Source organism: Salmo salar, chromosome ssa24 (assembly GCF_905237065.1).
Source record: "Salmo salar chromosome ssa24, Ssal_v3.1, whole genome shotgun sequence".
NCBI classification, from domain to species: domain Eukaryota; kingdom Metazoa; phylum Chordata; class Actinopteri; order Salmoniformes; family Salmonidae; genus Salmo; species Salmo salar.
In genome coordinates, this window is record NC_059465.1 from 47,531,539 (window position 1) to 47,548,318 (window position 16,780).

Here is a 16,780-nt window from a genome sequence, read left to right on the forward strand (position 1 = left end):
ATGACACAAGTCATTTTTCCAACAATTGTTTAGAGACAGATTATTTCACTTATAATTCACTGTATCACAATTCCAGTGGATCAGAAGTTTACATACACTAAGTTGACTGTGCCTTTAAACAGCTTGGAAAATTCCAGAAAATTATGTCATGGCTTTAGAAGCTACTGATAGGCTAATTGACATGATTTGAGTCAATTGGAGGTGTACCTGTGGATGTATTTCAAGGCCTACCTTCAAACTCAGTGCCTCTTTGCTTGACATCATGGGAAAATCTAAAGAAATCAGCCAAGACCTCAGGAAAAAAATTGTAGAACAAGTCTGGTTCATCCTTGGGAGCAATTTCCAAACGCCTGAAGGTACCACGTTCATCTGTACAAACAATAGTACGCAAGTATAAACACCATGGGACCACGCAGCCATCATACCGCTCAGGAAGGAGATGCGTTCTGTCTCCTAGAGATGAACATACTTTGGTGCGAAAAGTGCAAATCAATACCAGAACAACAGCAAAGGACCTTGTGAAGATGCTGGAGGAAACAAGTAGAAAAGTATCTATATCCACAGTAAAACGAGTCCTATATCGACATATGCCTGAAAGGCCGCTCAGCAAGGAAGAAGCCACTGCTCCAAAACCGCCATAAAAAAGTCAGACAACGGTTTGCAACTGCACATGGGGACAAAGATCGTACTTTTTGGAGAAATGTCCTCTGGTCTGATGAAACAAAAATATAACTGTTTGGCCATAATAACCATCGTTATGTTTGGAGGAAAACGGGGGATGCTTGCAAGCCGAAGAACACCATCCCAACCGTGAAGCACGGGGGCGGCAGCATCATGTTGTGGTGGTGCTTTGCTGCAGGAGGGACTGGTGCTCTTCACAAAATAGATGGCATCATGAGGAAGGAAAGTGATGTGCATATATATATATATATATATATATATGAATGATCCTAATCGACCTGTAACAGGGAATTTTTACTAGGATTAAATGTCAGGAATTGTGAAAAACTGAGTTTAAATGTATTTGGCTGAGGTGTATGTAAACGTCCGACTTCAACTGTAGCTAACTACGTCTATGGGCTTTCATGTTTTTCTGTCATGTAAAAAGGTGCAGTAGATTATATCATAACTGCACATTTGAGCTTTTTGGGGCTTGGAATTGTATATATTTTTTAAATAAAATGTATTTAATGTGTGTGTTATCAGGCTTGAATATTCTATCAAAGCTCTAATCAAATCCAGATATAGGCCCATTTATATGCTTTATAATGCTTTTCAATGACGCTTCCGGTTTTTGTGGGAAATATTAGGTTACCTTGGAAAAATGTAATTTATTCAACCTTTTGTAAAATATTCAACCCCAGTAGAATGCAAGCCTACGAATTGAGGCTGTTCTGAGGTCAAAGGACGTTTTGTACACTCAGTGCACACTTAAATATATTTTAAAGTGCTCAGAAGAGTCTTGTGGGCGTCGTAGAGAATTCGATGGCGGGGTCATATTAGTGTGTAGCCCAAACTGGTTGGGCGCTGCAGACCGAAGTTGCCACATCGGTGTGTACCAATCAGACTAGTCCTGTGATGCTTATGAGGTTCGTGACATAGGAGGATGGAAAAGCAGATATCTCTTAGACAGACACCTTTTCGATTTCGGGATTTTTCTGTTACGTTTATTAGATCTCTGCTGAATAAGAATCAACTGACCTGTCTGGTTAAAAAGGTTAAAGGAAGGTTCATCTGACCTGCCTGGTTAAAAAGGTTAAAGCAAGGTTCAACTGACCTGCCTGGTTAAAAAGGTTAAAGCAAGGTTCAACTGACCTGCCTGGTTAAAAAGGTTAAAGGAAGGTTCATCTGACCTGCCTGGTTAAAAAGGTTAAAGGAAGGTTCAACTGACCTGCCTGGTTAAAAAGGTTAAAGGAAGGTTCATCTGACCTGCCTGGTTAAAAAGGTTAAAGGAAGGTTCAACTGACCTGCCTGGTTAAAAAGGTTGAATGAAATGTAAAGAATGTAAACACGTTTAAAGTTGTGTGTCTCACCCTCTAGTCCTGATGTTTTCCCTCTCAGGCCGGGGGTGGAGGTGCTGGACTTCTCATTCTGGAGATAAAAAGAGGCTCATAATCCACTTATAACAATACATATTTTAACCACTGAGCTCTGGTATATGAGAGATGATTAAATCCAAATTTTCCAGACTTGGGGTAAAGGTAGAAATATGTTGTCAATAAAGATTAAAGGGGGGGTGGGGGGAAAGCCATGAGAGATCAGACCGTGATGACGTCTTTGGACTTGTTGGAGGGCGTACTACTAGACGAGGCCATAGAGGCGGGGCTGAGGGGAGGGACTTCCTTCTTCAGCAGACGGCTCTTATCCAATCGGTTCTCACGAGGGGACTGAGTTGGGCTTCCTCTAGGAGAGGCAGGATCCTAAAATAACGGCGAAAGAGAACAATAGAAAAGAGTATGGTTTCGTTCCATTTCTATTGGTAAAGTATTGGTTCCATGATTCATGAACTAAAATAAAAAATAAATATTGTTCTATACTCACTAAAAGCTTATTTCTCTCAAATGTTGTTCACCAATTTGTTTACATCCCTGTTAGTGAGCATTTCTCCTTTGCCAAGATAATCCATCCACCTGACAGGTGTGGCATATCAAGAATATGATTAAACAGCATGATCACTACACAGGTGCACCTTGTGCTGGGGACATAAGGTCATTTTTAAAAAAATTTGCAGTTTTGTCACACAACACAATGCCACAGATGTCTTAAGTTTTGAGGGAGAGTGGAATTGGCATTCTGACTGCAGGAATGTCCACTAGAGCTGTTGACGGAAAATGTAATGTTAATTTCTCTACCATAAGCCGCCTCCAACATCGTTTTAGAGAACTTGGCAATACGTCCAACCGGCCTCACAACCGCAGACCACGTGTAACCACGCCAACCCAGGACCTCCACATCCGGCTTCTTCACCTGCGGGATCGTCTGAGACCAGACACCCAGACAGCTGATGAAAATGTGGGTTTGCACAACCAAAGAATTTCTGCACAAACTGTCAGAAACCGTCTCAGGGAATCTCATCTGCGTGCTCGTCGTCCTCACCAGGGTCTTGACCTGACTGCAGTTCGGCGTCGTAACCGGACTTCAGTGGGCGAATGCTTTAACACGATGAACACTGGCACTCTGGGAGATGTCTGCTCTTCACGGATGAATCCTGGTTTCAACTGTACCGGGCAGATGGTAGATGGCGTGTATGGCGTCGTGTGGGGGAGTGGTTTGCTGATGTCAACGTTGTGAACAGAGGGCCCCATGGTGGAGGTGGGGTTATGGTATGGGCCCCATGGTGGAGGTGGGGTTATGGTATGGGCCCCATGGTGGAGGTGGGGTTATGGTATGGGCCCCATGGTGGAGGTGGGGTTATGGTATGGGCCCCATGGTGGAGGTGGGGTTATAGGCATAAGCTACGGACAACGAACACCATTGCATTGTATCAATGGCTACTTGAATGCACAGAGATACCGTGACGAGATCCTGAGGCCCGTTGTCGTGCCATTCATCCGCCACCATCACCTCATGGTTCAGCATGATAATGCACCGACCCATGTTGCAAGGATCTGTACACAATTCCTGGATGCTGAAAATGTCCCAGTTCCTCCATGGCCTGCATACTCAACAGACATGTCACCCATTGAGCATGTTTGGGATGCTCTGGATCAACCTGACAGCGTGTTCCAGTTCCCACCAATATCCAGAAACTTCACACAGCCATTGAAGAGGAGTGGGACAACATTCCACAGGCCACAATCAACAGCCTGATCAACTCTATGTGAAGGAGACGTGTCGCGCTGCGTGAGGCAAATGGTCACACCAGATACTGACTGGTTTTCTGATCCACACCCTTAACTTGTTTTTAAAGCTATCTGTGACCAACAGATGCATATCTGTATTCCTAGTAATGTGAAATCCATAGATTAAGGCCAAATTAATTTATTTCAATTGACTGATTTCATTATATAAACTGTAACATATTTGAAATTGTTACATTTATTCAGTGTTTATATGAGAGAGAGAGAGAGAGAGAGAGAGAGAGAGAGAGAGAGAGAGAGAGAGAGAGAGAGAGAGAGAGAGAGAGAGAGAGAGAGAGAGAGAGAGAGAGAGAGAGAGAGAGAGAGAGAGAGAGAGAGAGAGAGAGAGAGAGAGAGAGAGAGAGAGAGAGAGAGAGAGAGAGAGAGAGAGAGAGAGAGAGAGAGAGAGAGAGAGAGAGAGAGAGAGAGAGAGAGAGAGAGAGAGAGAGAGAGAGAGAGAGAGAGAGAGAGAGAGAGAGAGAGAATATAACCTCATTAGAGACATCCACCACTAGGCTGTCATCACTCTTCTCCCCGTCGCTGTCCTGAAACAGATACAATATAATACAACTTTATTGTCCCGAGAACGAACACAACAACACATTGGACCTCCTCAACAATTTACCATAGTTAGATTCCCCATACCAGGGCATCATCAGAACATCCTGACTGACCTCATCGACTAATCAGCAAGAGTTTGGTTAGTTGAATCAGCTGTGTTAGCGCTGTGCTTTTGAAAAGTGCATCCTCTGGGTTTTTTGGTTTGAAAGTTGCCTCACTCACGTAACGTGTGGCGCTCAGCTCCTTTTCAGACATTTTCGGTTTCTTGCTGTCTGAGGAGTCACCTGAACTCCTGTGCTTCTCTACTGCTCGTAAACTGGAGGAGGGGGACACAGACGGACTCTGAGCGAGAGAGAGAGAGAGAGGGGGTGTGAGTGTTAATGTTAGTTTACAAGTCTGATTTTGTAAGAGCTCAACTACCCCTCCTCTTAGAGGTGAGCACAGGATAAAAAGGAATGGAGAGGAGAGGAGAGGAGAGGATGAAGAGTAGGAGAGGAGAGGATGAAGAGTAGAAGAGGAGAGGAGATAAAGGAAAGGAGAGGAGACAAAGGAAAGGAGAAGAGGAAGAGGAAGAGGAGAGGAGGGAAAGAAGAGGAGACAAAGGAGAAGAGGAGAGGAGACGAGGAAGAGGAGAGGAGGAAGAGGAGACAAAGGAGAGGAGAAGAGGAAGAGGAGAGGAGGAAGAGGTGAAGAAGGGAGAGAGAAAAAGGATGAGAGGAGAATGCAGCATGGCCTTGGCCTTTCCACTAACTCATCCTGCCCTTTACCGTGCTGCTAGCGTTGATGACTGGCAAACAGTGTGTGTGTGTGTGTGTGTGTGTGTGTGTGTGTGTGTGTGTGTGTGTGTGTGTGTGTGTGTGTGTGTGTGTGCGTGCGTGTGTGTGTGTGTGCGTGTGTGTGTCAGTGACTAGATGAAAACAGTCCCAATTTGCTTCCTTCCCCTTGGCACTAACCCTTCAATGTTTAGCATTTTCTACAGCCAGACAGCATAGATGACAGATCAGAGCAGCATTAGACAGATCATAGCAGCATTAGACAGCATAGATGACAGATCAGAGCAGTATTAGACAGTACAGATGACAGATCAGAGCAGTATTAGACAGATCATAGCAGCATTAGACAGCATAGATGACAGATCAGAGCAGCATTAGACAGCATAGATGACAGATCAGAGCAGCATTAGACAGCATAGATGACAGATCAGAGCAGTATTAGACAGCATAGATGACAGATCAGAGCAGCATTAGACAGTACAGATGACAGATCAGAGCAGTATCAGACAGTACAGATGACAGATCAGAGCAGTATTAGACAGTATAGATGACAGATCAGAGCAGCATTAGACAGTATAGATGACAGATCAGAGCAGTATCAGACAGTACAGATGACAGATCAGAGCAGCATTAGACAGTACAGATGACAGATCAGAGCAGCATTAGACAGCATAGATGACAGATCAGAGCAGCATTAGACAGCATAGATGACAGATAAGAGCAGTATTAGACAGTACAGATGACAGATCAGAGCAGCATTAGACAGCATAGATGACAGATCAGAGCAGCATTAGACAGCATAGATGACAGATCAGAGCAGCATTAGACAGTACAGATGACAGATCAGAGCAGTATTAGACAGTACAGATGACAGATCAGAGCAGTATTAGACAGTACAGATGACAGATCAGAGCAGTATTAGACAGTACAGATGACAGATCAGAGCAGTATCAGACAGTACAGATGACAGATCAGAGCAGTATTAGACAGTACAGATGACAGATCAGAGCAGTATTAGACAGTACAGATGACAGATCGGAGCAGTATCAGACAGTACAGATAACAGATCAGAGCAGTATCAGACAGTACAGATGACAGATCAGAGCAGTATTAGACAGATCATAGCAGTATTAGACAGTACAGATGACAGATCAGAGCAGTATTAGACAGTAAGGATGACTGATCAAAGCAGTATTAGACAGATCATAGCAGTATTAGACAGTAAGGATGACAGATCAGAGCAGTATTAGACAGTATAGATGACAGATAAGAGCAGTATTAGACAGTACAGATGACAGATCAGAGCAGTATTAGACAGTACAGATGACAGATCAGAGCAGCATTAGACAGTATAGATGACAGATCAGAGCAGTATTAGACAGTATAGATGACAGATCAGAGCAGCATTAGACAGCATAGATGACAGATCAGAGCAGCATTAGACAGCATAGATGACAGATCAGAGCAGCATTAGACAGCATAGATGACAGATCAGAGCAGCATTAGACAGCATAGATGACAGATCAGAGCAGTATTAGACAGTATAGATGACAGATCAGAGCAGCATTAGACAGTACAGATGACAGATCAGAGCAGTATTAGACAGCATAGATGACAGATCAGAGCAGCATTAGACAGTATAGATGACAGATAAGAGCAGTATTAGACAGTACAGATGACAGATCAGAGCAGTATTAGACAGTACAGATGACAGATCAGAGCAGTATTAGACAGTACAGATGACAGATCAGAGCAGTATTAGACAGTACAGATGACAGATCAGAGCAGTATCAGACAGTACAGATGACAGATCAGAGCAGTATTAGACAGTACAGATGACAGATCAGAGCAGTATTAGACAGTACAGATGACAGATCGGAGCAGTATCAGACAGTACAGATAACAGATCAGAGCAGTATCAGACAGTACAGATGACAGATCAGAGCAGTATTAGACAGATCATAGCAGTATTAGACAGTACAGATGACAGATCAGAGCAGTATTAGACAGTAAGGATGACTGATCAAAGCAGTATTAGACAGATCATAGCAGTATTAGACAGTAAGGATGACAGATCAGAGCAGTATTAGACAGTATAGATGACAGATAAGAGCAGTATTAGACAGTACAGATGACAGATCAGAGCAGTATTAGACAGTACAGATGACAGATCAGAGCAGTATTAGACAGTACAGATGACAGATCAGAGCAGCATTAGACAGTATAGATGACAGATAAGAGCAGTATTAGACAGTACAGATGACAGATCAGAGCAGTATTAGACAGTACAGATGACAGATCAGAGCAGTATTAGACAGTACAGATGACAGATCAGAGCAGTATTAGACAGTACAGATGACAGATCAGAGCAGTATCAGACAGTACAGATGACAGATCAGAGCAGTATTAGACAGTACAGATGACAGATCAGAGCAGTATTAGACAGTACAGATGACAGATCGGAGCAGTATCAGACAGTACAGATAACAGATCAGAGCAGTATCAGACAGTACAGATGACAGATCAGAGCAGTATTAGACAGATCATAGCAGTATTAGACAGTACAGATGACAGATCAGAGCAGTATTAGACAGTAAGGATGACTGATCAAAGCAGTATTAGACAGATCATAGCAGTATTAGACAGTAAGGATGACAGATCAGAGCAGTATTAGACAGTATAGATGACAGATAAGAGCAGTATTAGACAGTACAGATGACAGATCAGAGCAGTATTAGACAGTACAGATGACAGATCAGAGCAGTATCAGACAGTACAGATGACAGATCAGAGCAGTATTAGACAGTACAGATGACAGATCAGAGCAGTATTACACAGTACAGATGACAGATCGGAGCAGTATCAGACAGTACAGATAACAGATCAGAGCAGTATCAGACAGTACAGATGACAGATCAGAGCAGTATTAGACAGATCATAGCAGTATTAGACAGTACAGATGACAGATCAGAGCAGTATTAGACAGTAAGGATGACTGATCAAAGCAGTATTAGACAGATCATAGCAGTATTAGACAGTAAGGATGACAGATCAGAGCAGTATTAGACAATATAGATGACAGATAAGAGCAGTATTAGACAGTACAGATGACAGATCAGAGCAATATTAGACAGTACAGATGACAGATCAGAGCAGTATTAGACAGTATAGATGACAGATCAGAGCAGTATTAGACAGTACAGATGACAGATCAGAGCAGTATTAGACAGTACAGATGACAGATCATAGCAGTATTAGACAGTAAGGATGACAGATTAGAGCAGTATTAGACAGTATAGATGACAGATCAGAGCAGTATTAGACAGTACAGATGACAGCACATACTGCAAACTGTGCTTTCACACACATTCAATGTTTTTTCTAAATATTTAGACTAGCTACTGTATAACACACCACTGATAAGACCACTACAAGACCACTACAAGACCACTACAAGACCACTACAAGACCTGACAAACAACTACAAGACCTGACAAAGACCTGACAAAGACCTACAAAGACCTGACAAAGACCTACAAAGACCTGACAAAGACCTACAAAGACCTGACAAAGACCTACAAAGACCTGACAAAGACCTACAAAGACCTGACAAAGACCTACAAAGACCTGACAAAGACCTACAAAGACCTGACAAAGACCTACAAAGACCTGACAAAGACCTACAAAGACCTGACAAAGACCTACAAAGAAATGACAAAGACCTACAAAGAAATGACAAAGACCTACAAAGACCTGACAAAGACCTACAAAGAAATGACAAAGACCTACAAAGAAATGACAAAGACCTACAAAGACCTGACAAAGACCTGACAAAGACCTACAAAGACCTGACAAAGACCTACAAAGACCTGACAAAGACCTGACAAAGACCTACAAAGAAATGACAAAGACCTACAAAGACCTGACAAAGACCTGACAAAGACCTACAAAGAAATGACAAAGACCTACAAAGACCTGACAAAGACCTGACAAAGACCTGACAAAGACCTGACAAAGACCTACAAAGACCTGACAAAGACCTACAAAGACCTGACAAACAACTACAAAGACCCGACAAAGAGCTGACAAAGAACTACAGACCTGCCAAAACTACAAAGACCTGACAACAAACACTACATCACTACAAAAGTCAACAACATTGTAACAACCGTTCAATCAAACCAGCACCACAAACAAGATTCAAACATTTCAAAACAGCGCACACACACACACGCACACACAGTATCTGAGGTAGCGGTATCTGAGGTAGCGGTATCTGAGGTAGCGGTATCCGAGGTAGCGGTATCCGAGGTAGCGGTATCCGAGGTAGCGGTATCTGAGGTAACGGTATCTGAGGTAACATATTAAACACACCTCTCTGTCCTGTCCTAATCTAATTCAAATCAAATGTTATTGGTCCATATTTAACAGATGTTATTGGTCCATACACATATTTAACAGATGTTATTGGTCCATACACATATTTAACAGATGTTATTGGTCCATATTTAACAGATGTTATTGGTCCATATTTAAAAGATGTTATTGGTCCATATTTAACACATGTTATTGGTCCATATTTAACACATGTTATTGGTCCATTTTTAACACATGTTATTGGTCCATATTTAACAGATGTTATTGGTCACATATTTAACAGATGTTATTGGTCACATATTTAACAGATGTTATTGGTCCATATTTAACAGATGTTATTGGTCCATACACATATTTAACAGATGTTATTGGTCCATACACATATTTAACAGATGTTATTGGTCCATACCATTTAACAGATGTTATTGGTCACAAATTTAACAGATGTTATTGGTCCATACACATATTTAACAGATGTTATTGGTCACAAATTTAACAGATGTTATTGGTCCATACACATATTTAACAGACGTTATTGGTCCATATTTAACAGATGTTATTGGTCCATACACATATTTAACAGACGTTATTGGTCCATATTTCACAGATGTTATTGGTCCATACACATATTTAACAGATATTATTGGTCACAAATTTAACAGATGTTATTGGTCCATATTTCACAGATGTTATTGGTCCATACACATATTTAACAGATGTTATTGGTCACAAATTTAACAGATGTTATTGGTCCATACACATATTTAACAGATGTTATTGGTCACAAATTTAACAGATGTTATTGGTCCATACACATATTTAACAGACGTTATTGGTCCATATTTAACAGATGTTATTGGTCCATACACATATTTAACAGATGTTATTGGTCCATACACATATTTAACAGATGTTATTGGTCACAAATTTAACAGATGTTATTGGTCCATACACATATTTAACAGATGTTATTGGTCACAAACTTAACAGATGTTATTGGTCCATACACATATTTAACAGATGTTATTGGTCCATATTTAACAGACGTTATTGGTCCATATTTAACAGATGTTATTGGTCCATATTTAACAGACGTTATTGGTCCATATTTAACAGATGTTATTGGTCCATATTTAACAGATGTTATTGGTCCATATTTAACAGATGTTATTGGTCCATATTTAACAGATGTTATTGGTCCATACACATATTTAACAGATGTTATTGGTCCATACACATATTTAACAGATGTTATTGGTCCATATTTAACAGATGTTATTGGTCCATATTTAACAGATGTTATTGGTCCATATTTAACAGATGTTATTGGTCCATACACATATTTAACAGATGTTATTGGTCCATACACATATTTAACATATGTTATTGGTCCATATTTAACACATGTTATTGGTCCATATTTAACATATGTTATTGGTCCATATTTAACATATGTTATTGGTCCATATTTAACACATGTTATTGGTCCATATTTAACACATGTTATTGGTCCATATTTAACAGATGTTATTGGTCCATACACATATTTAACATATGTTATACACACAAATCTAAAGTAAAATAACGAAACAAAGAAATATATAAATATTAGGACGAGCAATGTCGGAGTGTCGTTGACTAAAATACAGTAGAATAGAATACAGTATTAACATATGAAATGAGTAAAGCAGAATGTAAACATTATTAAAGTGACTAGTGACTACACTGCGTGTGTGAGAGAGAAAAAGTGTGTCTCTGTGTGTTTGTGTCTGTGTGTGTGTTTGTGTCTATCTGTGTGTTTGTGTCTCTATCTCTATCTGTGTGTCTGTGTCTGTGTGTGTGTGTGTGTCTCTGTGTGTGTGTGTGTGTGTGTGTTTGTGTCTCTGTGTGTGTGTGTGTGTGTGTGTTTGTGTCTCTGTGTGTGTGTGTGTGTGTTTGTGTCTCTGTGTGTGTGTGTGTGTGTGTGTGTTTGTGTTTGTGTTTGTGTCTGTGTGTGTGTGTGTGTGTTTGTGTCTGTGTGTGTGTGTGTGTGTTTGTGTCTCTGTGTGTGTGTTTGTGTTTGTGTCTCTGTGTGTGTGTTTGTGTTTGTGTGTGTGTGTGTGTGTGTGTCTGTGTCTGTGTCTGTGTGTGTGTTTGTGTCTGTGTGTCTGTGTGTGTGTGTGTGTGTGTGTGTGTGTCTGTGTGTGTGTGTGTGTGTGTGTGTGTGTGTGTGTGTGTGTGTGTGTGTGTGTGTGTGTGTGTGTTTGTGTCTGTGTGTCTGTGTGTGTGTGTGTTTGTGTCTGTGTGTGTGTGTGCGTACGCCCACAGTGCTCAGTCTGTGAAGAAAGCCATGCTAATCATCTCATTGCGTATTCAACAAACCAAATCTTCGACTGCAGGAACAGAGCAGACCGCTTAGAGACAAATTAACCTAAACACTGAACTCTCTCTCTCTCCCTTCGTTCCCTCGCTCTTGCTAACAAGACACCAGAATAATTAGAAGGAAAATACGTCTTACCTTGACTGAGTCTCTTTCTGAAGGATTGTCGAGAGAGAGAGAGAGCGAGAGAGAGAGAAAAAATGGGTGAGAAAGAGAGAGAAAACCAAAGCCATAACATTTCACATACAGACAAATAACTGCACACAGTCTTACATACAGGTCACTGTAAAACACATATGCTGCAAAAATGTGTTTATTGGGCTTGCTCACTCAAATTAGTGCAGGGAGAGCTGTTAAACTCTGACAGGCTAACAATGGATTAGCTATGATACTGGGGCTGCTAATCTAGAGTTAGACTAGTGATTAGCATAGCACTGCTACTCTAGAGTTAGACTAGTGATTAGCATTGCACTGCTACTCTGGAGTTAGACTAGTGATTAGCATAGCACTGCTACTCTAGAGTTAGACTAGTGATTAGCATAGCACTGCTACTCCACAGTTAGACTAGTGATTAGCATAGCACTGCTACTCTAGAGTTAGACTAGTGATTAGCATAGCACTGCTACCCCACAGTTAGACTAGTGATTAGCATAGCACTGCTACTCTCATCTATATTACATACGTATCTCTGAGTTAGACTAGTGATTAGCATAGCACTGCTACTCCACAGTTAGACTAGTGATTAGCATAGCACTGCTACTCTAGAGTTAGACTAGTGATTAGCATAGCACTGCTACCCCACAGTTAGACTAGTGATTAGCATAGCACTGCTACTCTGCATTAGACTAGTGATTAGCATAGCATTGCTACTCTAGAGTTAGACTAGCGCTTAGCATAGCACTACTTCATTTTCCATTATAGTCATTTATCAGATGGTCTTATACAGAGCGACTTGCATTCATCTTAAGATAGCTAGGTGGGACAACCACATATCACAGTCATAGTAAGTCAATTTTCCTCAAAGTAGAAAGGTCAAAGCTAGTAGAGGGAAGTCAAGTGCGAATGTTAGTGTTAGTTCATTAAAGGCTTTTTCTGGGGCGGGGGGGTTGAGGTGGTGGTGCGAGGGGTGTGCTATGGGATTATTTAAAATACTTTTTGAGGAGGTAGGGTTTCAGATGTTTTCTGAAGATAGGCAGAGACTCTGCTGTCCTAGATTCAGGGGGAAGCTGGTTCCACCATTGGGGTTTAAGGAGAGAGATAGAGCTTGTTAACAAACTATAGTTTTGGCAAGTCGGTTAGGACATCTACTTTGTGCATGACACAAGTAATTTTTCCAACAATTGTTTACAGACAGATTATTTCACTTATAATTCACTGTATCACAATTCCAGTGGGTCAGAAGTTTCCATACACTAAGTTGACTGTGCCTTTAAACAGCTTGGAAAATTCCATAAAATGATGTCATGGCTTTAGAAGCTTCTGATAGGCTAATTGACATCATATGAGTCAATTGGAGGTGTACCTGTTAAAACTTCTTGGTGACAGGGTGCAGTATTCGGAAATTCAGATGAATAACGTGCCCAAATGAAACTGCCTGCTACTCGGGCCCAGAAGGTAGGATATGCATATTATTAGTAGATTTGGATAGAAAACACTCTGACGTTTCTAAAACTGTTTGAACGATGTCTGTGAATATAACAGAACTCATATGGCAGGCAAAAACCTGAGAAAGAATCCAACCAGGAAGTGGTTTGTAGTTTTTCAAGTGATTGCCTATCCAAACTACAATGTCTGTGGGGTCATTTTGCACTTCCTAAGGCTTCCACTAGATGTCAACAGTCTTTAGAACCTTGTTTCATGCTTCTACTGTTACTGGGGAGAGAATAAGAGCTGTGGACTGCCTGAGGCCAATGAGTTGTTCTCTGCGCTGTCACACAGGCGCGCCGTTTCTTCTTTTTCCTCTGTAATGAATACGCTATTGTCCGGTTGGAATATTATCGAATATTTATGATAAAAAGACCTTAAGGATTGATTGTAAACATCGTTTGACATGTTTCTACGAACGGTAATGGAACTTTTTGACTTTTCGTCTCGGGTTTTGCGCTCATGCATTATGCCTTTGCAATAGTGATCTGAACACAATATGGAGTTTATCGAACAAAATGAACATTTCTTGTGGAAGTGGGAGTCCTGGGAGTGCATTCCGACAAAGATCAGCAAAGGTAAATTAAGATTTATAATACTCTTTCTGAGTTTTGTTGAACTTGGCGGGTAACTGTATAGCTTGCTTTGATGGCTGAGCTCTCAGAATATTGAACAATGTGCTTTCGCCGTAACGCTATTTTGAAATCTGACACAGCATTAAGGAGAAGTGTATCTATAATTCTTTCAATAACTGTTGTAAATATCAATTTTATCAACGTTTATGATGAGTATTTTTGTAAATTGATGTGCTCATTCACCGGAGGTTTTGGGAGGCTAAATATTTTCTGAACATCACGCGCCAATGTAAAATGGGGTTTTTGGATATAAATATGAACTTTATCGAACAAAACATACATGTATTGTGTAACATTGAGTCCTGGGAGTGTCATCTGATGAAGATCAAAGGTTAGTAATTCATTTTAGCTGTATTTCTGGTTTTTGTGACGCCTCTCCTTGCTTGGAAAATGGCTGTGTGGTTTTTCTTGTCACGGCACTGTCCTAACATAATCTAATGTTATGTTTTCGCGGGGTAAAGCCTTTTTTAAATCGGACAATGTGGTTGGATTAACGAGAAGTGTATCTTTAAAATGGGATATAATAGTTGTATGTTTGAGAAATTTGAATGATGAGATTTTTGTTGTTTTGAATTTGGCACCCTGCTATTTCACTGGCTGTTGAATAGTGTGTCCAGCGGATGGAATGCTAGCGTCCCACATGTCCCAGAGAGGTTAATATACTTCAAGGCCTACCATCAAATTCTATGCTTGACATCATGGGAAAATCAAAAGAAATCAGCCAAAATTGTAGACCTCCACAGGTCTGGTTCATCCTTGGGAGCAATTTCCAAATGCCTGAAGGTACCACGTTCATCTGTACAAACAATAGTACGCAAGTATAAACACCATGGGACCACGCAGCCGTCATACCGCTCAGGAAGGAGACGCGTTCTGTCTCCTAGAGATTAACGTACTTTGGTGTGCGAAAAGTGCAAATCAATCCCAGTACAACAGCAAAAGGACCTTGTGAAGATGCTGGAGGAAACAGGTACAAAAGTATCTATATCCACAGTAAAACGAGTCCTATATTGTCATAACCTGAAAAGCCGCTCAGCAAGGAAGAAGCCACTGCTCCAAAACCGCCATAAAAAAGCCAGACAACGGTTTACAACTGCACATGGGAACAAAGATCGTACTTTTTGGAGAAATATCCTCTGGTCTGATGAAACAAAAATATAACTGTTTGGCCATAATAACCATCGTTATGTTTGGAGGAAAAAGGGGGATGCTTGCAAGCCGAAGAACACCATCCCAACTGTGAAGCACGGTGGTGGCAGCATCATGTTGTGGGATGCTTTGCTGCAGGACGAACTGGTGTACTTCACAAAATAGATGGCATCACGAGGAGGGAAAATTATGTGGATATATTGAAGCAACATCTGAAGACATCAGTCAGGAAGTTAACCTCACTAGGGTAGGGGGCAGAATTTTCACCTCCAGATGAACAGCGTGCCCAAAGTAAACTGCCTGCTACTCAGGCCCAGAAGCTAGGATAGGCATATAATTAGTAGATTTGGATAGAAAACACTCTAAAGTTTCTAAAACTGTTAGAATAATGTGATAATAATCTGTGAGTATAACAGAACTGATATAGCAGGGGAACCCCTGAGGAAAATCCATCCAGGAAGTGCCATTATTTTGAAATGGCTGTTTTAACAATGAAAGCCTATCCACCATTTAAAGGGATAGGACCCAGATTCCGTTCCCTATGGCTTCCACTAGTTGTGAACAGTCATTAGACATCGTTTCAGGCTTTTATTCTGAAAAATGAGGGAGAACGACAACTTTGAGTCAGTGGATAGTGGGATGTCCCCAGAGCTGTTTCACCGAGAGCACGCCTTTCTTGTTTTTATTTTATGTTGACGACGCTTTTGTCCGTTTGAAATATTATCGATTATTTAGGCTAAAAACAACCTGATTGATTATAAACATCGTTTGACATGTTTCTATGAACTTTACGGATGCTATTTGGAATTTTCGTCTGCCTCTTGTGACCGCATTTAAGCCATTGGATTACTGAACAAAACGCGCCAACAAAATGGAGGTTTTTAGATATAAAGAGGGACTTTATCAAACAAAACAAACATTTATTGTGTAACTGGGAGTCTTGTGAGTGCAACCATACGAAGATCATCAAAGGTAAGTGATTCATTTTATTGCTATTTCTGACTTTTGTGACTAATCCACTTGGCTGGTACATGTATGTAATGTTTTGTGTGCTGAGCGCTGTCCTCAGATAATCGCATGGTGTGCTTTCTCCGTAAAGCCTTTTTGAAATCTGACACTGCGGCTGGATTAACAACACGTTAAGCTTTATGTTGATGTATTACACTTGTGATTTCATGAAAGTTAAATATTTATAGTAATTTAATTTGAATTTGGCGCTCTGCAATTTCACCGGATGTTGGCCAGGTGGGACAGTAGCGTCCCACACCCCCTAGAGAGGTTAAAGCTTGGTCGCAAATGGGTCTTCCAAATGGACAATGACCCCAAGCAAAGTTGTGGCAAAATGGCTTAAGGACAACAAAGTCAAGGTATTGGAGTGGCCATCACAAAGCCATGACCTCAATCCTACTGAAGATTTGTGGGCAGAACTGAAAAAGCATGTGC

At 40.9% G+C, this 16,780-nt stretch overlaps 1 protein-coding gene across 6 annotated transcripts in view; it reads right to left on the reverse strand.

Annotated features, from left to right (window-relative positions):
* LOC106593032 (transducin-like enhancer protein 4) overlaps window positions 1-16,780 on the reverse strand; it is a 94,221-nt gene that overhangs the window by 14,622 nt on the left and 62,819 nt on the right. For all 6 annotated transcript variants that reach the window (XM_045707022.1, XM_045707021.1, XM_045707025.1 and 3 more), the window contains 5 exons: window positions 12,048-12,064; window positions 4,623-4,742; window positions 4,331-4,384; window positions 2,265-2,420; window positions 2,034-2,091 (listed from right to left, as the gene is read on the reverse strand). In XM_045707022.1, the coding sequence (XP_045562978.1) occupies window positions 2,034-2,091; window positions 2,265-2,420; window positions 4,331-4,384; window positions 4,623-4,742; window positions 12,048-12,064 (405 nt within the window). The remainder of the gene's footprint in view (window positions 1-2,033; window positions 2,092-2,264; window positions 2,421-4,330; window positions 4,385-4,622; window positions 4,743-12,047; window positions 12,065-16,780) is intronic.